General features: G+C 38.4%; 2 protein-coding genes across 8 annotated transcripts in view; both read left to right on the plus strand.

The window, feature by feature from the left end:
- Window positions 1-6,654: 6,654 nt before the first annotated feature.
- Window positions 6,655-9,034, plus strand: LOC139808920 (putative nuclease HARBI1). The gene is made up of 7 exons (XM_071771447.1): window positions 6,655-7,010; window positions 7,146-7,239; window positions 7,466-7,656; window positions 7,819-7,954; window positions 8,068-8,212; window positions 8,348-8,542; window positions 8,624-9,034. The coding sequence occupies exons 1-7, from the start codon at window positions 6,880-6,882 to the stop codon at window positions 8,812-8,814; spliced, it is 1,083 nt and encodes a 360-aa protein (XP_071627548.1). The 5' UTR covers window positions 6,655-6,879; the 3' UTR covers window positions 8,815-9,034.
- A 4,108-nt stretch (window positions 9,035-13,142) lies between these two features.
- Window positions 13,143-23,888, plus strand: part of Pum (pumilio) — a 122,762-nt gene continuing 112,016 nt past the window's right edge. For 2 of the 7 annotated variants that reach the window (XM_071771374.1, XM_071771417.1), the window contains exons 1-5: window positions 13,338-13,698; window positions 14,396-14,965; window positions 15,711-15,932; window positions 16,774-16,908; window positions 17,038-17,184. In XM_071771374.1, the coding sequence (XP_071627475.1) occupies window positions 14,870-14,965; window positions 15,711-15,932; window positions 16,774-16,908; window positions 17,038-17,184 (600 nt within the window). In that variant the 5' untranslated portion in view covers window positions 13,338-13,698; window positions 14,396-14,869. Of the gene's footprint in view, window positions 13,162-13,337; window positions 13,699-14,395; window positions 14,966-15,710; window positions 15,933-16,773; window positions 16,909-17,037; window positions 17,185-21,551; window positions 23,124-23,888 lie in introns of those variants that run through there. The other 5 variants (XM_071771393.1, XM_071771384.1, XM_071771410.1 and 2 more) reach the window with 5 other exon arrangements.

The following is a 23,888-nucleotide window of genomic DNA, read 5'->3' on the forward strand; positions in this document are numbered from 1 at the left end:
TTATTTCAAGACCGTCTTAAGTAATATCTTAAGAGCCTAATACGGGTCTTAAGTAATCTATGCTAATTAATACAGACCCGTATTAGCATCTTATTAAGATATTACTTAAGACGGTCTTGAAATAAGATCTGATTATGAATACCGGCCTGTGATTGGTTAATGACAGTTTAAGATTGTACTTAAGATGGTCTTAAATATAAGGCCGGTATTCATAGTCGGTTCTTATATCTAAGACCATCTTAAGTACAATCTTAAAATGTCATTAACCAATCACAGAGCCGTATTAGCATCTTAAGGGGATCCTATAGTGGAGGCCGAACTTCCTCGACGTCGGTAATGTCAACATTCCTAATCCTGTTTTCTATGTTATATATCTATATCTGTCCTTGTCTAAGGGTGCATCCCGATGGAGAAGGAATAGCGGAACAGAACAGTAACGGAAAAGAGACATGATGGGGGTTAACCAATAAGAGTAGTTCTGTTTTAAATCCGTTCCATGTTATAGTGAGTGGGTTCCCCATGGCACGGAGCTGTTACGGAACGGAAAAGAAACGGAAAAATTTGTAACTTATCCTGTCGAAAGTTTGCGAATAAGTGCTTGGCAGTGGATCGATCGCTTTGCAACATATTTTTGCAAATAAAGAGCAATATGTCGTCATTGGTAGGTATTATATGTGAAAATAAAATATATATGTTAAAATCCTATGTTAATATGTTAATGCGTTATATGTTATATGTTAATATAAAATTACTGAAGAAAGAAGACATCGTCAAGGAGACAGCAACAATTTAATTAATGAAATGGCAAATAATGGTTCCTTAATTTTATATTGACATATAATATATAACATATAACGCTTAGTGGCCGCACGCGCATGCAAAAGTGCGCGAATTTGAAACGTATGTATACTTATATAATGCATATCACTTATTGTTAGCTTTCAATGATGAATATATTTTATATAATATATTAAAGTACATACGTGGGCGGGAGGGCTTTGCTCCTCTGCACCCCTCCCCCATGCATGTACTTTATAATTTCGCTTTACAACTTAGCATGTACTTTAAGTTGTAAAGCGAGTTTCACGCTGCCTACCGGCGGGGTGGGTGCGGGGGAGGGGGGGGCCAAAGGCCCCCCTTGCACCCCCCCATGTGTGTGTGTGTGTGCGTGTATGCATAACATCTACAATTTAATATAGTTAAGATAAATTAATAAAATCTATTAATTTATCCTGACTATCCTGACTATGTTAAATTGTAGATGTTATACACACACACACACACACACACACACACACACACACACACACACACACGGGGGGGGGCGTCATCTAACCTACATAGGTTAGATGACGCGCTTTAAAAGTATTTAAGTGTTTAAAGCGCGTCATCTAACCTCTATGTAGGTTAGTGAAGCGCTTTAAACAGTTAAATACAAAATATCTGCTTTAATGAAAATCACAACTTAAAAGTATTTAAGTGTTTAAAGCGCGTCATTTAACTTATGTAGGTCAGTGAAGCGCTTTAAACAGTTAAATACAAAATATCTGCTTTAATAAAAATCACAACTTCAAAATAATACATTCAATTTTAATGATTTATTGGATTCATATTGATCTAACATTTCTCTATGGAAAACGCTGTAACTGTACACACTGTAGCTTTTAATGATGAATATATCTTACATAATATATCAAAGCACATGCATGGAGAGGTGCAGGGAGATTTACATGCGTAAGCGCACGTGAGCGGGAGGGCTTTGCTCCTCTGCACCACCCCCCCTCATGCATGTACTTCATAATTTCGCTTTACAACTTAGCATGTACTTTAATTTATAAAGCGAGATCCACGCTGCTTACCGGCGGGGTGGGTCGCACTCCCCCGTGTGTGTGTGTGTGTGTGTGTGTGTGTGCATAACATCTACAATTTAACATAGTCAGGATAGTCAAGATAGTCAGGATAAATTAATAGATTTTATTAGTTTATCCTAACTATATCAGATTTAAATATCAGATGATAAATAAATTGAAATTAGGTTAAGCACGTTTCCCGTGTTGATAAACTATTACGTAATGCGTTCCGAAACCACCACATATTCTACGTCTCACCCCCACTCTCCGGCAGCTAAACGATATACAGTTTTTCGCTTTTTTTAGCAAAACCGTGATCTAACAAACGTTTTAATTAGTATATTCGGAACTAACAAACGATTCCGCATCGATTGACCACGGTTTGAATCGAAAATTGTAAATAATTCTATATTTACCGGCTAAATTAACACTAAAAATTATTTTCGTAATTACGTAAAAACTATTAACTAACAAACGTTCTAATTAGTCTAACAATCAATAACAAACGACTAACAATCGATTCGTAAAAAAATGTCATAATTCGAAATTGTCCGGCTAACTTCTATGAGGTCTTAGTACGAGGGTGTAAACGATAGCGTATTAAATTGGTACGATACGTATCATGAAGGCGTATCGTACCAAAATAGTATGCGTATTAAATGCACATATAGCGCTGTAAACGCTGGTGTACGTATTATAAGACTCTGTCTAGGTTATGTTTCCCGACCGTCAGTATTCAATTTACGTATATACCAGGTACTGAAAATACTATCTACATACAATGTCAAATAAAAAAGGATTAAATTGGGGGGGAACAAGAAACAACAGTGTTTTTGCAACATGCATTGATAAACAAATATTAGCAATCGTGGATGGCAAAAGACATAAACAAATCGAAATATTTAAAATGCTTGAGCCAGAAATGGAAAAGCACGGTTATAAAAAATCAGCGGACCAGATGAAACTAAAATTGAATAAATAACTGTCGTAAATGTTTTTTATGATTATTTTGCTGGATTTTTAGAAATCCCGATAAAGTGGAAAATAAAATTGCAATATTCTTTTCCATATCCATTTCTATAATATTGACGATAATAAACGTAAGCTACGTTTCAATATTCACTCTACAATGTATGTATACATACATTATAGATCTTCAGTTGACAACGAATATCGAAACGTAGCCATAATATAAATGGTGTAAACCCATGTGAATCAAACGTTTGATGCGTACCAGCTTGATTCGTATTAAACTTAGGTACGGTGTAAACTAGCACAGTAACTTTTCCTCGGTTCAAAAATTTGGACCAAGTTCTAGGACATCGTAGACACAGGCCTTTAGAACATCCCATACAGCACAAAATATTTTCAAAAAATATTTCTGAGTATTTCTATAAAAATATTGTAAGAAATATTTTAAAATGGTTTTAGGAATATTTTTTAAAATAGTTAAAAAACCTTTTGTGGTAACATTTTTAAGAATATTTTAAGAATCTTTTAAAAATATTTTTAAAAATGTTTTTCTTTATTACCCAGACAATATTTTCTTAAATATTTAAAATATTAATTTAAATCTACATATTTATTGTTTTATAATCTCGTTCCAAAATATTTAAAAATATTTTAAATTTATTATTGGTTCTATAATCTTTTTTCAAATATTTTTGAAATATTATGAAATATTCTTAATTAAAAAAGATGCATGGTAATGTATTTTTCCGTGCTAGTTCGAAACGACGCCGCTAGGCAACGCATAATTGTTAGATTAACTCGTAAGTAAATTTCAGTTGAAAGCTAATATAAGCAGGTCTCCGGCGAAGTAAAATCATGACATTCACAGATATGTATATTTTTTAAATATTAAGATGTATATTTCTTAGATATTAAAAAAATCTTTCAAACATGAAACAATTGTTGCTGATTGGGTAAAACATATTTTATTTTATAAAGTAATATTTCTAAAATATTTTACAAATATTATTGAATATATTTATCTGCAATCTTATAATAATATTTTTTTAAATATTTTTTTGACATGATCTGGCGTACATAGAAATATTTTAAAAATATTTTTGTGAATTATTTTAATCTTCCTAAAAAATATTTTATGTTGTATGGGATATTCTAAAACGATACTCTCTGACAGGTCATGGGTCTGTTTTCTATAGCTGAACTGGCTGTACTAGTTCAGAGTTTATCTTTTTCCTTCCAACGTGGAGTGAAAAAGATAAACTCTGAACGAGACTCTGAACTAATGCAGCTGCTAGCTGCTTTAAAACAGTTTTTCCCAAATTTTAGCCAAACTAATTAACGAATCTCATTAAAATTATGCTCGTTTTAATCAGTAAGATCAGCCGCAACCCGCTACAGAGCCGGATTTTCCATTTTGGCTCTTAAATAATTTATATTAAATAAAATACAGACTCGCAGCTAAGCCAACCCGACAGAGGTCTCCACTCTTAATTACTCCTGTCGACCTTTGAGGGGATCCTACAGTGAAGGCCAAACTTCCTCGATGTTGATAATGACGAACATTTTTAATTCTGTTCTAATTTGTTTTCTATTATTTTCTATATTACCGGCCTATATCTGCCCTTGTCTAACGAGAGGCATCTGTCCTTGTTTCGATTGCAGCCATCTCTCGCTACACGCCATAGCGAGTCTGCATGCAAACCTTCTTTTTACAATATCTTTTTTTCTAGGCGTTGAATCTTAGTTCTATTTACACGATATTGTTCTTACACGTTTGTCCTAGGGCGCTGAGGTGTCATTATATATATATAAACTGCAGTATTTTTGTTATTGTCGTCAAATGACAGCTGTATGTGCCCCAATTAGTAAAATTTTTAATTTTTTTTCGTTTTCGATATGAAATCGTATATAGCGCCGTAGATTTTTGTGCGTACTTTAATTCTAGACCAAAAACTTGCAATTCTGTAAAGTCAATTCAAAGATTTCTTAAAATAAAAAAGTACTGCCACTATAGGATCCTCCACTATTGGCGTCTGCGTTCTTTTCCGACATCTCATGAGATGTGACGTTAGAAGCGAGAAATGTTGAGAATTGACACGTTGAAAATTCTTGCGTAGTATTTCCAAATAAAAAGATATTTGCTTAAAATAACACTACAGATCACTTCAGCACAGTTCGGAAATACTCCGAGTTGAAGTTAAGTCTATCCCTTTCCCTTGACAGTTAATAAACAGCCGTAAAATGAATGTAATACAAAGTCTAGTCATGCGCCTGCGCACAAGCCTGCATTGTATCTCATTCGTTTTACGGCTGTTTATTAACTGTCAAGGGAAAGGGGTAGACTTAACCACAGCTCGGAGTATTTTCGAAGTGTGCTGAAGTGATATGGAGTGTTATTTTAAGCAAATATCTTTTTATTCGGAAATACTACGCAAGAATTTTCAACGTGTCATTTCTCGCTTCTGATGTCACATTCTAACATGGCCGCGACGAGTATTCAGGAGCCTTTTAAGGGTGTATCGGACCTATTTTCAAAGCGCTACCAAGTGGATAAAAATTTGTGAGAATGTTTTTTTAGTCTTCCTGCTACAAAAAAGTAGAAACGAATCCACTAAACGGTTGCTGAGATATAACGATTTTAATTTTCACTGATTTTACACGTATTTCTATGAAAAATATTAATCCGTATATTCATTTGAAAAATGTTTTTTTAGTAAGTTGAAGCACAAAATGATACCCTACAAAATATTGAACTATTGAAGTTATAGTAATTTAATTCATATGTAAATGTAATTTGTAAAAAATATTTTTTGTTAAATGTCCGAATAATAATGCAAATCACTATATATATAAAATTGTATAATTGTTCTAATTTTGAAATAAATTATTATTTTTACAATATTGTTACACACGCGAAGCGAAGCTTCCGCACTTTCGCGACACAGCACGGCACTCTAGCACTTACTCGACACTCACGCAATAATAACACGGAGGTTACGAAAACCAGACTCACGTATATTTACAGCTGTTCAATACAAAAGTGTCAACACCCAAAAACAGTTCTCCAAGACCAAGTTAAATCAATAATCCCCGCGTTACTACACTGAGAAAAAAATGTTGTAAATTTGACTACACTCGTTTAGTTGTAGTGATTTGTTTAATGCAAATATTAATATATTTAAATCAAATATACGTGAGTAATATCAAGAAATTTTGAATCTTTTTAAATATAATATTTTTTGAATTAACAAATGTTAGCTTGACAGCCCGTGACCGCTGCATTTAGTTGAATCAAATAATATTTCTTTGAATCTACGATTTTTTTTCTCAGTGTAAGGATGCTTCCAACTTCACGGGAATGACCGCTCGCTTCAGCTCGGATCAAGGGCCGTCTCAGCGCGGGCGTAACAATATATTCTTTATTTTATGTAAATTTACATTAGTGATAACAGTTTATCAATTTGTATAAGGTTGCCAATTTGGACGGTTCACTAATGAAATCCATTTTGCACGCCTTTTTGGTTCTTTCGGAAATTGAAACAATATAAGGCCTTGTTTTTCCTTTACATTACAGCCACTAACTGAACAGTGCCTCATCTGAAATAGATCAGATTAACGAATTATAATGAGAATCCGACACGGATGAAAAGATTAGGTTGCATATATGTGTGCAGGGCACAAAAACAACCCACAATGTCAGTAAAGTCCTCTGCAGTTATTTAACAACACAGAAAAGATATTTCTACTTACCTTGATCACAAGAAATAATAATATGCATTTATAAACTTTAGTCAACACTGTCAACAGTTGTATAATGCGGGCCTAATATGACCGGCTGTAACCAACCAATCAGGGCATCGATCGCGTAACTTTTCCCCTAGGGCGGAATGGTGAAAAGTGAACATTTCCGAGTGAACTCGGCCATTTTGCAATCGTGTAATTTTTCGTGGCGCCAAAATGTGAACATTTTCGCGTGAACTTTTTCGGCAGCATCTTACATTGCGGAAATGTGAAATATCAGTGAATTTCTGAGGTCCCTAACATTAATTTGCTCAAAATGGCTGCCGCATTGTTTGTTTTGATTGCAGCAGACGAAGAAAGAACGAAATTGCAACGTATACGTAAAACTTTACGTGATTTATCAGACCCTTTTACAATACAAGAGTCGCAATTTCGTCTTCTGTACAGGTATGTATGCACTTGAAATTTAATATGTAGGTTATTTTTTACATATATGCATAAATTTACACACTTTACTAATATTATTGTTTATATAATTGTTTGATGTGTATTGTCATAAAAAAGTTTATATAATATTTTTAGATTATCAAAAGATGCGGTGAGGGAACTTTGTGCTCAATTACGGCCATATGTTGAGCAAGAAGTGAGAGCAACAGCGATACCATTTGAGTTGAAGGTATGTATATAAATAGTTATTTTAAATTATAAATTATATATGTAAATAACGTGTAATTTAATTGTAAATATTATGGTATATGTTCTATTTAAAATTAAATTGATCGATAGGTTTTGGTGCTTATACATAGAAATATGTACTATTATTATTACTATTATATCATTATTGTTGTCATTTATTTTTACTATGTCACAGATATATGTATCTTTATTATTTACATCATAAGGTTTTAGCAACATTAAGCTTCATGGCTTCAGGCTCATATCAAAGAAGAATTGGCCAAGACTTTTTATCATGTATGTGCCAATCCTCTATTAGTAAAGTTGTTCACCAAATAGTCGAAGGGTTGAACCAAATTATGGGAGAATGGATAAAATTTCCTACGCAGCCACATGAAATGCAACATATTAAAGAGCAGTTAGTTTGACAGTTAAAATATTTAATTACTCTCATACTCTATTAATATATACGTACTTTGATCATTCTTTAATATTTATATTAGTAGCACTCTGATGAATATAGAAACTTTTTTTAAATATCATATGTGTAATTAATTGTTATAATATATTTTTCATTAAGATTTTGGGACAATTGCCAATTTCCTGGAGTAATAGGTGTTGTTGATGGAGTCCATATAGCGATATGGCCACCGGAAACGATCAGGGAGCATTTATATTTAAATAGAAAGCTTTACCATTCTTTGAACGTTATGCTTGTGAGTGTAATCATGTTTCGTAAAATAGCTACAGTAGATTCATCTAGAGTTATAAAATGTTATGCTAATCGGTCCAATATACTTAAATTAACACTTCCGAATTTAAATTTTAGATTAGTGATTACAATCTACGGATTTTGGCAGTTAATGCAGGCCATGGAGGCCGGACTCACGATTCAAGGGTTTGGAATGCTTCTGAAGTGTCCGTTCATCTGGAAGAACAACACAGGAATGGCAGGACGGGTACATGGCTGTTAGGTATGCGCAAATACTCTGACGAACATTTTTAAATGTATAATTCTCTATGTTGAGAAGGTACACACTTCAATATGAAAATTATATAGATCAATTTCGTTATTCTATATGATTTTGTTACTATATTTTGATGTATAGGTGATTCCGGATATCCACTGTTACCATATTTAATGATTCCTAAGCTAAATCAAATACCAGGGTCACCATCTGCAGCTTACACTAATGCACATGTAAAGGCCCGATGTTCAGTTGAACGGTGCATAGGCGTTCTGAAAGGACGTTGGAGATGTTTGCGAAAGGTACGGGCGCTTCACTACAAACCAGAATTTGCAGGTAAAATTCCTATTTGTGTTTCATGATGCTTTTAAAAGAGGGGTAATATAACTATAAAGAAAACTGATATTTGTTAAGTAGCACTGATTGTTAATGCTGGATGTGTTCTACACAACGTCGCAAAATGGTACAATATCCCAGATCCAGAGCCGTATTTCGACGACATCGACCTTGAAGTTCATGATGCCGATGGAATTGATGCCATGGATGTGCCTAATCGTCGTACAGGAAATGAAGTTCGAGAGAACATAATACGGCGCTTTTTTATGTAATTTGCGTTTTTATTCATTTACAAAAATTTGTAATCAACAGTTATATAAACTTTGTTTACGCAAAAAAGAACGAAAAGAACAATCTTATTGTCACAAATCAATAGTAGTCATATGAACTTACAGTCTACGCTTTCTTTGGTTTTTAAGATAATGGTTTGTTGAGAAAGCTGTAATTGGGCTGCTCATAGAATCTTACAACGAAAATAAACAATCTTATTGTCTTAAATAATTAGTAGTTATTTGAACTTACAGTCTACGTTTTCTTTGGTTTTTAACATAACAGTTCGTTGAGAAAGCTGTAATAGCGCTGCTCATAGCATTTCATAAGGAAAAAGAACAATCTTATTGACATAAATAATCAATAGTAACTATTGTTATGCTAATTTAAAATACAAAATAAAATATTTAATGACAGAACAAAATAAAAAATAATAGATAATACTTGAATATATCACAATGTCAGAATTAATGTTATGTATGTACACTACCTATCGTTTATTCTGTCGTTGATAAATTCGGAATTGTCTTAATAATACGGTAAGTCCACGTCTACAATAGGTGTTTTAAGCCCTAAGCCTTAAGAAATTGATCAATTAGTCGAATTTGAGGAAAATAATCGACTGTGATTGGTCAATTTCTTAGGGCTTAAGGCTTAAAACACCTATTGTAGACGGGGACCGAGGACTCTTATTCTTCATTTCTTTTTTATTAAGAGCCGATACAACCATGCGACATACTGCATCGCTTATATAAACGGGATAGAATCACACTGACAAAAAAGTCTGAGAATTGTCTAAAAATTTCTCTGAAAATATCTTAAAATCTTGAAACACCTTTCTAAAAACGTCTGAAATTCTCTGAAAAATTAGAAATTCTCTGTCTCTGAAATTCTCTGAAAATTTCTCAAGCTTTTTTGACCAAGATCTTTCAAAATGGTCCCAATTTGAAGACATTTTCAGATAAATTTTTTGATAATTTTCAGACTTTTTCCCCTACGAGGTTATTTTTAAAATTATTAAGACAATTCACTCAACAACGAGGTATGCACATACTTACTATTCACAATTCAGGGACACAGAAGTTTTTTCATTTCTTTTAGTTCTTCTAAAATGCCTTTTTGCGTTTTAAGCGCATCTTTTCTCAGTTGAAGTTCTTGACGATTCAGTTCAAGTGTCTCTTCTTGAACGCGTAACATCAAATGTGATATTTCGTTTAAAGATTTTATTTTTTCTGGTAACGCAACAGGTTGCTTTTCATTTTTCTTCTTCACCTGTTCGGTTTCATTGTAGGAACAATCTACCTTTACCTTCTTTTTATCTGATGATCCATATTTTGTAGATCTGTTATTACAGCTCACGGCAGTTGTACTAGATGGATCGCTGCAGTTGACGATTTCAGAAAGTGAGTTCTCTAGTAATCCTGCCTTTCGTTTTTTATTTTTTGGTTCACAATTCACGTTTTCTTTATCTTCATCCTCTTCAAATGTATAACCACTTTGAGTACGTGTAGTGGAATTGCCGAGATCATCGTCGCAATAAATAATTGGCACTTTATCGATGTCTAGTACCTCGAAATCATCCATGATTTCATTTTGTACACTTCTTTCTGGGACTTCTAAGACTTCTGGGACTTCTGGATGAGGTATCTCAGTTCCCTTAGAATAAAAATAATAATAATAATATCTAATAATAATAACAATAATAAAATAACAATATTAATAAGAGTAATAATATTAGTAATAAGTATCTCGAGAGCATTTCAGCCTGTCAACATTACTAAATCCATCGCGTGCAGGATGCAAAAAGCAGTGCTTCTGGGTTTTCTCAAGCTACTTATATCACACGACTTGATAATGCTATGTGACACCTTATAGTAGAGGGAGTGGCCATAGTGGTCAATTACCTTCTTTGATTTAAATCCCGCTTGAGGTATATTTGCCAACCCAGCTGCCTCGGGAGTAAGAATTTCCAATAGTTGTGTCTCAAGGTCAGTAAAGTTAACAATTTTTGGAGGTCCACCGCCTGTGCCTTGTACATTTCTCCTCCTATTCGTTTCTTTCTTAAGAACGTACATTTTCCAATCTGACCAACTCTATGGAAAAACATAAAAATATATGCACTGCTTTTAATATTCTTCGTGTATTCTTTTACAAATCAGTATACCTTTATCCATTCTTGTACTGTTTTAACCGGTCCTTCTCCGGAACTATTTAGCTTATTTGTTATTTGCTCCCATATATCTTTCTGCAATGTATAATATAATCATTTCTAATATTAAATACCAATATATATACAAATATATACAAAATTATTATATTTATATAATAACCAATTCTTTCCGGCTCTCAGACTTTCTTGAAACTCGACCTCTTATTATTTCCGGATGCTGTTTCAGGGAATCCAGCAGAATTTCCCGTTGCTTGTACGTGACATTCATACTAAAGCAATTAATTAAATTATATTAAATTATTAATTACATATTATTATTAAATATACTATATTATTGTATTATGTAGGCAGCGTAGGATTTGACACAATTTTTATAACTTTCAGTATATATATAGTTTAAGAAGAAGATATTTTAAAATTATATATGTTTTTAATATCATGTAATATTTATATAGATATGGGTTATGTTATGACTAAAAGATTACCCATCACTCCAATAACACATTTTATTCTAACAAATGTCTTATTCGTTTAAAACTTCTATTTATTTATATTTATCACAAATTATGGCGAATAATACAATATGTATAAACAAATATATAGAGTAATACGATATAATGTAGTATAATTAATTGTATTAATACATACTTGCGATTTCAACAATCTTATTGTCCAGATACAATAACATATGATATATAAGATATTCTTCTTGGTTATCGTGTTCAATATTCAATATCTTCAAGATATTTTGAGGTTACAGGACAGACGTGAAGGTATTCCTTTTACCTGGCGACTATGTATAGGCAGTATCAAGATGCGCCTCGTTTAGCTTGCATGGCGATGCCGGATCGCGGTTTCCAACTACGAATTTTTCTAGTTATCTCACTTTTCCACTTTATACGTACGCGATCACTCTCAGTGCATATGTGAAAACTGGAAATGTTCACGTGAGATTACGAATTGTGGAAAGTGAAAAGTGAAAAAATTCACCAATTCTTAGGCGATCGCTGCCCAGAAGTAGGAACAATATAGAAGTCTGTGATTCCCACTTTGATCGTATGCCTTGCTGTCTATGAGGTTCTTCAGTGAAAGCTAGCATAGAGTGCAGCACCATATCAAAATTGGTAGTATTCCGCGCGAGTTTCAAACACCAATTGTTAACATATGGGAAAACTCAGTATTGTAATAAAAATATTATAACTGTATGTCAATCGATAATGTTTGTTCGCATTCATTAACGGAAATAACTCTGTTACAATTTGGTTCGCCGGGTAAAGAGTATATTAGACATAATAACCTATATTGACGATCTATTTTACCGATATTGTAAATCCTTCTTTTTCCCCGTTACTTTTGCTCCCCGAGAACGGAGCTCTTTTTTTAATTTTTCCACAGACCACTTTGCGTATTTTTCGCCACTCATTATTATCACAATTCTTTTTTATTCTTTCGCTGCTTTGAAATTTGCGCTGTTAGCTACCAGACACAGTGGTTCCCCTGTGCGGGAGCAAAAGTTAGTGAAGAACCTCATTGGTCTATAACCGACCAATCAGAAGGAGAAACAAGTTTGCGTTTCTCTACTAAAGCCTTGTGTCCACAATGCTAGAACTGCGTCCGAGTTTTGGTTTAAGCCAATCAACTTGCAGCTCTTACAGAAAAGTAGCAGTTTCATTGGCTTAAACCGAAACTCGGACACAGTTCTAGCATCGCGGACACAAGGCTCTCTCTCTCTCTCTCTCTCTGGCTAGTCAGTTAAAAAGAACAAACCTAGATCGTTCTAAAGCCCGTATCAGACTACGGATTGGAATTGAGATTGGATTGAAATTTAATCAATCAGAACAGAGAAAACTGACCTCAAGTTTAGTAAACTTTGCTCTGATTAGTCAAATTTCAATTCAATCTCAATCTCAATCCGTAGTCTGATACGGGCATAACGTTGACTACGCATGATCGACGCAGGAAGATCAACGTTCGAAAGTTTCGCGCGCGTGCGGCCATTTTCTCCTTCTTTTCACGTCTCCCGGTGGCGCTATATGATCCGCCTCTGTTGCGTTTTAGCATAAAAATTGAATTTTTATCACGGCTACGGAGGGAGACTGAGTACGGGCACGACGCAATTTTATACGATTTATCTCGCCGAGCGCTATGTCGACGCGCAAAAGCGAGACGTTTAATCGAGGTAAATTGACGTGAGAGGATTCCGAACGCAAAAAAGACCTCGATTCTCCGCTTTAACTTTAACACAAGAGACAGGACAAAGAGGGGGAGAGAAGGGGGGCTAGAAATCGCACCTCCGAGATGGAGACGCACGTTATTACTAGGCTAAAGCGAGACAGCATAACACATAGCCGTCTTCTTTCTCCCATTCCCCTCCATGCCTCGTTACGCCGCGTCGACGCCACCGTCCCACGTCCCACCAGTCCCACCGCGAAAATCGCGCACGCAGCATCCTTGCGCGCGAAACACGCGTACGCCGGTGGACGCACGTCGTGTGTGGCTGTACATACCTGTGAATAGTGTATTTTAAGCCCTAGTTTTAACGAAATGACCGTGTGAGGAAGAAGGCGGGAGAGATCTGCGAGACGGAGCACAACGTGAGTGTGATACCAAGAGACAGAAGAAAAAAAGAGAGAAAGAGGGAGGCGCAGGCGGAGAGAGAAAGACGGTTGGTCGCAAAACGGTCCTCGGCGTCGAGAAGCGTCCATCAAAGGGCGAGGTAACGAGATCTCGAGCTCGCCACGCGACCTGCGAATCCCCGTTGGTAGCGAAATCTTAAGCCTTACGAATTTTGCTCCTCTTCTCTCTCTCTCCCTCTCTATTTCGCTCGCTCGCTTGTTCCGTCGTTTTCCCGTACACGATCTTGCCTTTCTTTCTCCCGCTCCCTCTCTCCTTTCTTGTCCGACGTGCACACGCAGTTCTCGCTTGTTTCATCTTTCCTTTCTTTCTCGGTCTTTTTCGCGAGCGTATCCGCCGTGGTTGGCCGTCGGTTACTCGTTCGGTCGGTCAGTTCGTGCGTGCGTGCGTTCGCCAGGTCCGCGTTCGCTCGTGCCGTCGCTCTGCTTCAGCCAAGGATCTGTCGCTCGGACGAACGGGCGAGTGTGTGCGAGCGAGTGAACGAGCGATCCCGCGGTCATCGTGCGCGTACTGCGCGTCCGCCGTTCACGACGGTTTCCTTTGTGTTCTTTCTCTCTCTTTCTCTCTTTTTTCTCCTTTTTCTCCTTTTTCTCCGTCTCTTTCCTTCGCTTTTCTCTCTCTCTCTCTCTCTCTTTCTGTCTCCCCCTCCCCCTTCCCCTCCTCCCGTATCCGGCGCCCACCTCCCACCAGGCACACACAGTGTTGTCAAAAATCCGGCAGCAGCGCGCCGGAGCTGCACGCAGCTGCCATTGCTGTAACTGTCTGGTTTTCGCTCGCAGCTCGGTAAATACGCTCCTCCAGTCTCTCTCGGGCTGATATCGGCGCGCCGCTCGTCATCATCGCCGTCATCGTCGTCGCCACCGCTATTGTCGCCGCTGTCGCGACCGCAACGGCAGTCTCGACCGCAGTCGCCTCGTCGTCATCGTCATCGTCGTCGCTGCCGTCGTCGTCGTCATCATCATCGTCGTTGTCGCCCTCATCATTGTCTTGCTCGTCGTCCACGTTCTCGTCGTCGTGGAAATAGTCGGTGAGAATGTGCCGCCGTTAACAACCGCGCGCTTACGGAACATGGTCGCGCAACGGCCGTAGCGAGCGGTACCCTCCACGGCACGGCACCACGCCAGACGCCGCCGCCGGCTCTCTCCGTGCGAGAACTAACCTACACGAGGCCGCGAGGGTGCATCCCCAGCACGTTCGGCCGTCCCGCGCTTGCCGTGCCCGGGGACAGCGGCGCGGCCTGACAGCACGAGGACATGAAGTGGCTCGGCGCGGGCAGCGGAGGCGCCGGGGGCGAACCGGCATCCTCCATGCAGCTGCATCACACCTCCGCCAACGGCCACATACCCACGGTACATACACGCACGTCCGCTTTTTTCTTTTTTCTTTTTTCTCTTTCTATCTACCTCATCGCCGTTCGCGATCGGCTACCTCGAGATCGGGGAACGCGCCGACCGCGAATCGACGAGCGTGACTACGACAATTGCGGCGCACGAGATCGACCGCCATAACCTCGTCGGGCAACCGTGTTGAGAATATGAACGCGTTTGCAAATGTCAGCATGAGTGTTAAAGTGTCGATGGAAACGTTGATTCGGTCCTGTATGTCTGCGGGAGAGAAATGTGCCGAGTGGCTCGAGTACTTAGTGATCCTGTGAAAACGATATATCTAATACCTTTTTCCAAACTAGATGCTAGAGGCAGGATCAGGATTGAAAAAAAAACTCGTTTGTTTTAATATATGTCCGGTTATTAATAGCTTTCCAGTTGTAAGCGATTGAAAAATAGAGGAATTTGATTGAATTGAATAAACTAAATTGGCTACGTAAAATAAAGGTGCAAGTATGAAGATAACTGGAATTGCAGTGATGTTTGATGTGGTTTAGATTTGAATTTATTGTATTTTAATTTAACACTTGATATTATATATAAAAATTAACAAGTTACGTGTAAAAACACAAGTGTAACCAAATTTTGCTGAGACAATCACAAATATTAAGATTATAGCCATGGAAAAGTGTTATTATATTTTTAAGTGATTTGTGTTTTATAAATATGCCGTGACATTACTAATCATTGATGTATATGGGGTTATTAGGACACAGAACAGTGTGGGCAAGTTATGGCTGGTGGCGATAATATGCGAATCCAACCTGGTCAAACACATCAGATGGGAGTGAGTAGAACTCAAGACGATGCTATGGTTGGTTATGTGTTTCAACGACCTACAGAGCCAGAATTTAACACCCAATCTTCAACTTTCCAAACAAAGCAAGCTCCGAGAGCTTGGGCATTAGCGGATGACGTTATTGTCGATAATGTATGTATGACAAAGTGCATGCTGATTCATTAAATGATCTATACATTGATATTTTTACTATAGTTTCAAAATCTAAATACATACCTGTTTGTTTCATTGCATCAGTTTTGAATAATTCAAACTAGTTTCATTACAAGTACAATTTTTTTAGAAGGGGTTGTAAGCCACTTGTTTAGTCTCTATTCCAAAGAAGCTTATTTCTAAAATTAGTTATTATTTGGAAGCTTTTTCCTTCAAGAGAATGCAGTACTGTGATTTGTTTATTTCTAGTTATTTTAGGTTTAAAAATTCAGATTACGCAGAATTTATTTCTATCAAAGCAGTGTATTTTTGGGATTTGGGTCATCCCGAAATTTCTCAAAATTCTTAGCGTCATATATTTAGGATAATCATTTTAGATTCCACTTTGTTACAAATAAAGCCTACAAGACATGAAAGCTTAATCCTATTATAAACTGGGTGGCAAGTCTGGGAATCAAACCTGGAGCTTTTGCTTGACAGGCAACTAATCTGACACTGAGCTATTCAGTACCCCAAATATGTATCTTTTGTTTTAAATTTAGCATATATATCTATATATAAAGAAAGTGACAATAAAGACGTATTTCATTGTCTTGTCACCTTTATATGTATATATGTGTATATATATATATATATATATATATATATATATATATATATGTATTTTATTAACGATTTACGATTTGATTGTAATTTATACTTTTATGCATATCTGATGCTTTTCTATATAGGAATAAATAGAAAAAGAAATTTGGTTAACACTATGATTAATGTAGTGATAATTCAAGCAATTATACAATCGAGATAATTTATTTTACAGAATCAAGAAAAGTGGAAATATTCTATGACTAAACTTGGTGTACCTCAACAAAGTCAATCTCAGCAACTAGGATTAACTATGAACAATGTACATTTGAGTAATGTACCATACGAGATACATCCTATGCAGTTAAAAGTAAGTAATAAATCTCAACAATTGTATTTCACACGCAAGATTATAGAATTATTTTACATGAATAATTCATGAATAATTTTTTATACACTTGTACAAATTTTATGTATATCTTTTACGTTTGTCTCGTAGAGCGGTGCACCTGGCACAGAACATTTGGTTTATCTAAACAATCAGATGACTGCTCAACAACAGGTTCAACAACAGGTTCAACAACAGGTCGCTCTCTTTCATCACCAACAGCAACAGCAACAACAACAACAATTCAGAAACGGACAGGTAAGTTTTTCCATATGAAAAAAATTCCATTAATGGTTATTGGTTTTTACATAAAATGTGTCTCATGCGATAAGGAACAATACAATAGCCAATCAACTTCTTGCTTTATGAGAAATAACAGATACAATTTAAATTTTATAAATAGACAATTAAAAGAGTATTGAGAAAGCTTCTTACTACTATTATTAACGTATAACACACAATATTCATCATGAATTATCTGTGTGGTTAATACGAAATTACAGCATCTTTCGTTTTACTTATAAAAATTTTATACATAATTTAAATACGCTCTTTCTTTGCTATATTTTTCGATTGGAGGATTTAACAATGATTTAACAATTTCATGTTTTTGCACAATTAACAATGGATCTTATACAATGGACTTAAGTAATGTAGATCTTTGCTAAAACTATGTCAGGGTTAAAACTCTGGTAGACTATGAGTGAATTTTTGTTTTATTATTTTTAGTAATTTTTGTTGCACGTATTTCAAGGAAATTTATAGTGAAAGTGGGATATATGTAGAAAAATATTACGATAATTTTTATTTTACCACACTCATCATGTCACAAATAATTAATGTCAAGTATAGCATTTTGTTATCGATATGTTGACGTGTGGATTAACGAGTTTCAATATTAAGTTTCAAAATAAAATATAATGTAGCAGTTACAATCACTCATCAAATATATAATTACACAATTTTAAATTTATTATACTAGACATTACAGACGCGCGCGCTTCGCGCGCGCCATTTAGCTTTAACATTATGCTATTGTATAATAATCGCGACACGACGCGGGACGATTAACCTCGCGACACGACGCGAGCTGTCACATCATGACACACACGACGCACTATACACGCACGAAACTCGCCACACTCCGCGATGACAGTCCCTCACGGGATGAAGCAAGCTACGCGGCGCGGCAATCAATCGAGATAGCCAATCGGCATCGCGGAAAAGAGGCTTCAATTTTACGATACAAACGAAATTCACTCAGGTAACACACGCCTTTTTTAAAAGTGGACTAGACACTACAGACGCGCGCGCTTCGCGCGCGCCATTTAGCTTTAACATTATGTTATTGTATAATAATCGCGACACGACGCGGGACGATTAACCTCGCGACACGACGCGAGCTGTCACATCATGACACACACGACGCACTATACACGCACGAAACTCGCCACACTCCGCGATGACAGTCCCTCACGGGATGAAGCAAGCTACGCGGCGCGGCAATCAATCGAGATAGCCAATCGGCATCGCGGAAAAGAGGCTTCAATTTTACGATACAAACGAAATTCACTCAGGTAACACACGCCTTTTTTAAAAGTGGACTAGACACTACAGACGCGCGCGCTTCGCGCGCGCCATTTAGCTTTAACATTATGCTATTATATAATAATCGCGAGACGATTAACCTCGCGACACGACGCGAGCTGTCACATCATGACACACACGACGCACTATACACGCACGAAACTCGCCACACTCCGCGATGACAGTCCCTCACGGGATGAAGCAAGCTACGCGGCGCGGCAATCAATCGAGATAGCCAATCGGCATCGCGGAAAAGAGGCTTCAATTTTACGATACAAACGAAATTCACTCAGGTAACACACGCCTTTTTTATAAATGGACTAGACACTACAGACGCGCGCGCTTCGCGCGCGCCATTTAGCTTTAACATTATGCTATTATATAATAATCGCGAGACGATTAACCTCGCGACACGACGCGAGCTGTCACATCATGACACACACGACGCACTATACACGCACGAAACTCGCCACACTCCGCGATGACAGTCCCTCACGGGATGAAGCAAGCTACGCGGCGCGGCAATCAATCGAGATAGCCAATCGGCATCGCGGAAAAGAGGCTTCAATTTTACGATACAAACGAAATTCACTCAGGTAACACACGCCTTTTTTATAAATGGATGGAATGGATTGTAGCGAGTATAATAATGTGTGACTTGTCTCTATGTCAACAGAATTAATAGAACTTCAATCAGGGATTTAATTCAGCATTATTATTCGAAATAAGTATTAATTAAAAATTTGAAAGAAGTTGAATTGTTTATTTGGCAAATTTGTTGGGTGAATATGTAACTCGATTTTACTCAATCATGTTCAGGGCAGCGATCATGTAACTTTTCCCTTAGGGCAGAAACGTGAAAAGTGAAAAGTTATGTGAACTCGTGATCGTTTAACTCGACGAAACATGGAAACGTGAAACTTTTCACGTGAACATTTTCGCCATCAAACTTGCTGGCGGAAAAGTGAAAATCTAGTGACTAAAATCTGAAATATAAATGTGTTATAACACCATGTGTTGAGATGCAAGAAACGTTATGTTTCTAAAATTATGGTGATGTTTTCAAGATTAGATATTCTATAGACGATAGACATTTATTTCGCCGATATTACACTATTGACCATTACGGTTAGTGATTTGTATTTTTCACGCACAAAGTTACGTGATCGCGTGAATAATGAAAATGGAATGGATAGAGTGGAAAGTGAAAAATGAAAAGTTTCATGTGAAATTACGTGATCGATGCCCAGAGACATTTAATTTAATATTATTGAAACGAGTATGTTAAGGGTTAATCGGGTTAATGGCTATCTAATGGCTAACTAATGGCTTCGAGTATAGCTACGATATCGTAGCATTTCTCAATAACTAAACGAACATTACTAAATAAAAAAAAAAAATTCGATTGTTACTTATAAAATCATTAAAAATGATGACCAGTTGAAACTATTGCGCTACTGCACTTACCTTGGTATCTCAAAGGTGATCGACCTTACGATATTCTGATGAATTACTTACAATTGAGATAATTATCTTTGTGATACAGTATCAGATCTCGACAGCAATATTGATTTTCGATCTAAATGCGTTTACATGCGTCTTTTCCGTTCAGTAATACGAGGAAAGCAATTCACTTGACATATGAATAAATCCTTCGTCGTTTTCGATATTTCATATTTTATTTGTCATATTGAATTATATTTTTTGCCCGGTGTATGAAATCTAAATTTACAGCGAGAATAATATCATCGTTGTATAAATGTGTGAGAAATTATACACAGTCTGGAATGGGAGGTGGAAGAGTTTCCCTTCTCCCATGTCCCTACAAATCTACATGATTGAATTTAACATAGTTTAATAGGGTAATAAGGTAAACCGTTGATGTATTTATATAGAATTTATATTAGTAACAATTGATACTTTAATAATAAAACATAAAAGTGGCATTGATTGATAACGTACAATTTTTTATTTAGATTAATAATATATTTTTTTAGAAAACACCGGGACAAATTCAACTTTTTATTTTTAATCCAAATTAGAATAATCTACACGGATATTATATGCGATAGAAATTAATTGAAATATATTTAAATATTAATGATATATTAATGTGTATTATAATAATTAAAATAGCTACTGTGCACTATTTAATGCATAAATATGTTTACGTATTAATTGTTCATCAGCGGTTTATCCTTTATTACTCTATTCCATAATTTGCTATGAAAAGTGGTTTAACACAAAAGAGAAAGAGACTGAAATTTTTAAAATGTCTTTCGCACTACGCATTTATATCTTCAAACTATAAATATTACTCCCGATTTATTTATGGAGGTGCAAAAACGTATACGGAGCAATTCTCACTTTTATTCTTTTTATCCGCTGTCTTTCTTGAATACAAAATAAACTTACAAGGTATATAAAAAAAGTCAGAAGTTTTGAACATTAATTTTTGTATTTTTTTTTAACATACAATTCTTTCTGATCGGGGTCACGATTTTGATTTTGGATTTGTAACGTCGGACGTGAGACGGATCACGTACATTTTGACGATTAATCGTACAGCAATGGGCATCTTTCGTATCTCGCGTTTTTCTCTTTTAACAAAGGAAGGCTCAGAACTGAATTCCGCCGATTTTGATGAAACTTGCCAGGATTACGGAGAAAGTTCCCCCGAATGTAATGGTATCCTTATTTGGGTGCGGACGGTCAATCGTTTCCGAGATATTTTATTAATAAATTTAGTGGCGTCTTTAGAGTTTATTAGGACACTCATATACGAGTATTTGTGACGTAGTATATGGTGTAGGATATGGTAACTGTCTCATAATTTGTAGACTTGAGTTCGAATCCCCCAATCAATCAATTCTTTTTTTATATAATATAATGTTTTATGATAACCGCTGCATTCTACCGTATTTATATCGCGAATTTCGCGATATGTGGTAAGAATAAGAGTCAGAGAGCGAGGTTCCGTCCGCGCACAGAACGGAGTGCACGCTTCCACGCTTGCTGGGTGAGAGACACGACGACTACGACGAGACGGCGAGACGGCGGTGCGTCCGGCGGATTGGCGGCGTGGCCGCTAGGAGCGCTCCGCTCGGGAGCGTCGTTCTTTGTTTCGGTTTCGGAGCGCAGTCTCCGTCCGACGAAGCGCAGAGAGCTCGACTGACGAAAATTCGCGACGCGCGACAACGAGAGAGCGAGGTGAGCGAGCGAGAGGGACGGAACCGAGGCATCGAGACTTGGAGAGAGAGCTGGGTGGACGGCACGGCACGGCGCGGCGCGTCCCGCGCGCGGAAAGGAATGCTCTCGAACGGAGGACGCGCGAGGACCGCATTGCCGCGAGAACAATCGAATCGCTTCGACTCGCTTCCTCTGTAAATAAGCGGCGTACGGCCGCGGGCCGAGTATTCGCGAGTGAGTGTGCAAAGTGTGCGAGAGAGGAGAAAGGAGAGGGAAAATAGGAGCGAGAGAAGAGAAACGCCAAGTAGGCGTCACAGGAGTGAAGAAGAGAGAAGAACAGGTGGAGGAGGAAGAGGAAGTGTCGGAAGTGTCCAAGTGACAGCGGGAGTCTCGCTCGTTTCGCTTCCTTCCCGTCTCTCTCTTTCTCTCTCCTTGCGTCCGCTAGCCGCCCCGAGAGAGGTGCGTACGCGAGGAGGTGGTGATACCGTGACACACACACACACATACTCTTTTTCTCTCTCTCTCCGTCTCTCTCTCTCTCTCTCTCTCTCTCTCTCTCTCCTCGGTGTCGCGCGCGCGTTTGCGCCGCGATTCGGATTGTTTGGCCGGCGGTGCGCCGTACAACGTTGCTCGCGCTCCGGTCCGCTGCGCGACAGGGAAAGAAGAAAAGAAAGGGAGAGAGAGACGGAGGAAGGAAGGGAGAAAGGAAAAAGATCGCCGTCGACGACGATCGCGCCGTCGTGGGAGCGAGCGAGCGAGCGCGTGGAGGATCGAAGAGACGAGACGAAAACGCGAGACGGCGGCGCTCCGCGGGGTGGGGTAGCTGTGCCACCGCCGACGTCCTTGCATCTGTACGCTCCGTTCGTCCGTGTGGTCGCCGTCGTCGATCGCCGCCACCGCCGCAGCCTCCTCCGCCTCCGCCTCCTTCGGCGTTGAGCGCGTCGCGACGGGGGTTGCCGACACCGCCACCGACACCGCCACCGCCACCACCGCTGTTGTATCACCATCGATTGCCGGCCACCGATCCGCCGGGCACAACAGTAGTGCGCGTGTAGTGACGACGACGACGTGGAGTAGTAGCAGGGTTAGGAGGGGGAGGGGAAAAAAGTGCCGCCGTGTATCGTCCACCGTGAGTTTTCCGTGTTACGCGTCGCCGTCAGTGTCCTACCACGGGGTTAACGGTGAATTTCTCGGAGGTGACGCACCGCGCCGACGACGCCGCCGCTGCCACCACCGCCGCTGCCGTCGTCGCCGCCGCCACCACCATCACCACCGCGACCTTGGAGACAGTGGAGAGTTTCGGAATCGGTTACGGTCAGGGAGCGGGCGAGAGCACAGGCAACTGGATGAAACCGCCGGGGAATCTGTTTCTCTACCCCACGCTAGACATGAAGGATCTCACGGGATCCGTGGAGGACATGGTATTGTTAGCATTATGATCATCATTATTATTATCGTGTTATTCTTGTTATTTCGTCGTTATCGTCGCGCCGGATAACGTGCGCGACTCTCGACGTCGTGCGGCACTTCGAAACCGCGCCCGCCTCGCAACGCGTCAGGCCGCTCCGCGCCGTGGCGTCGTGTCGCCTGGCCAGGCTTGGCCTAGCCTAGCCCTAGCTTGGTTTAGCTTAACCTACCCTAACCTAGCTTAGCCTAGCCTAGCCTAGCCTAGCCTAGCCTAGCTTGGCTTGGCTTGGCTTGAGTGCTCGCCCCGTGTCTCGTAGTCTCGTTGCCTCTCTAGCCGTCCTAGCCGACGGGAATGTTATAGGTTATGTTCATTGGTCAACGAACGCGACGTACTCGGCGTACTCTGTGCGCGTCCGCGTAGATCCGTTCCTCTCGCCTGCATCTTCTTTGTTCCCGATTCTTTCATTATTTTTTCCACCGACGATTCGACACATACGCTTACCTCGTCCTGAGAGGCCTAGTGCGTAAAGGAGGGTCCACATTATCGAGCCAAACCGCGAACCGAGTCCCGAACCGAATCTCGAGCAGAACTTGCAGACGAACCTCAAATCGAACTCCATCGCGAACCGCGAACATGAGTTAAAATTTTTTGAAGTCAAATCTCGTATTGAAATTTATAATAAAATTTATATAAATTCTTAATACATGTATGCAAAATGCATATTTATATTTACAATCGTATTTTTTAACATTGCAATATATATATTATAAATTTATTG

This window comes from Temnothorax longispinosus, chromosome 1 (genome assembly GCF_030848805.1).
Source record: "Temnothorax longispinosus isolate EJ_2023e chromosome 1, Tlon_JGU_v1, whole genome shotgun sequence".
NCBI classification, from domain to species: domain Eukaryota; kingdom Metazoa; phylum Arthropoda; class Insecta; order Hymenoptera; family Formicidae; genus Temnothorax; species Temnothorax longispinosus.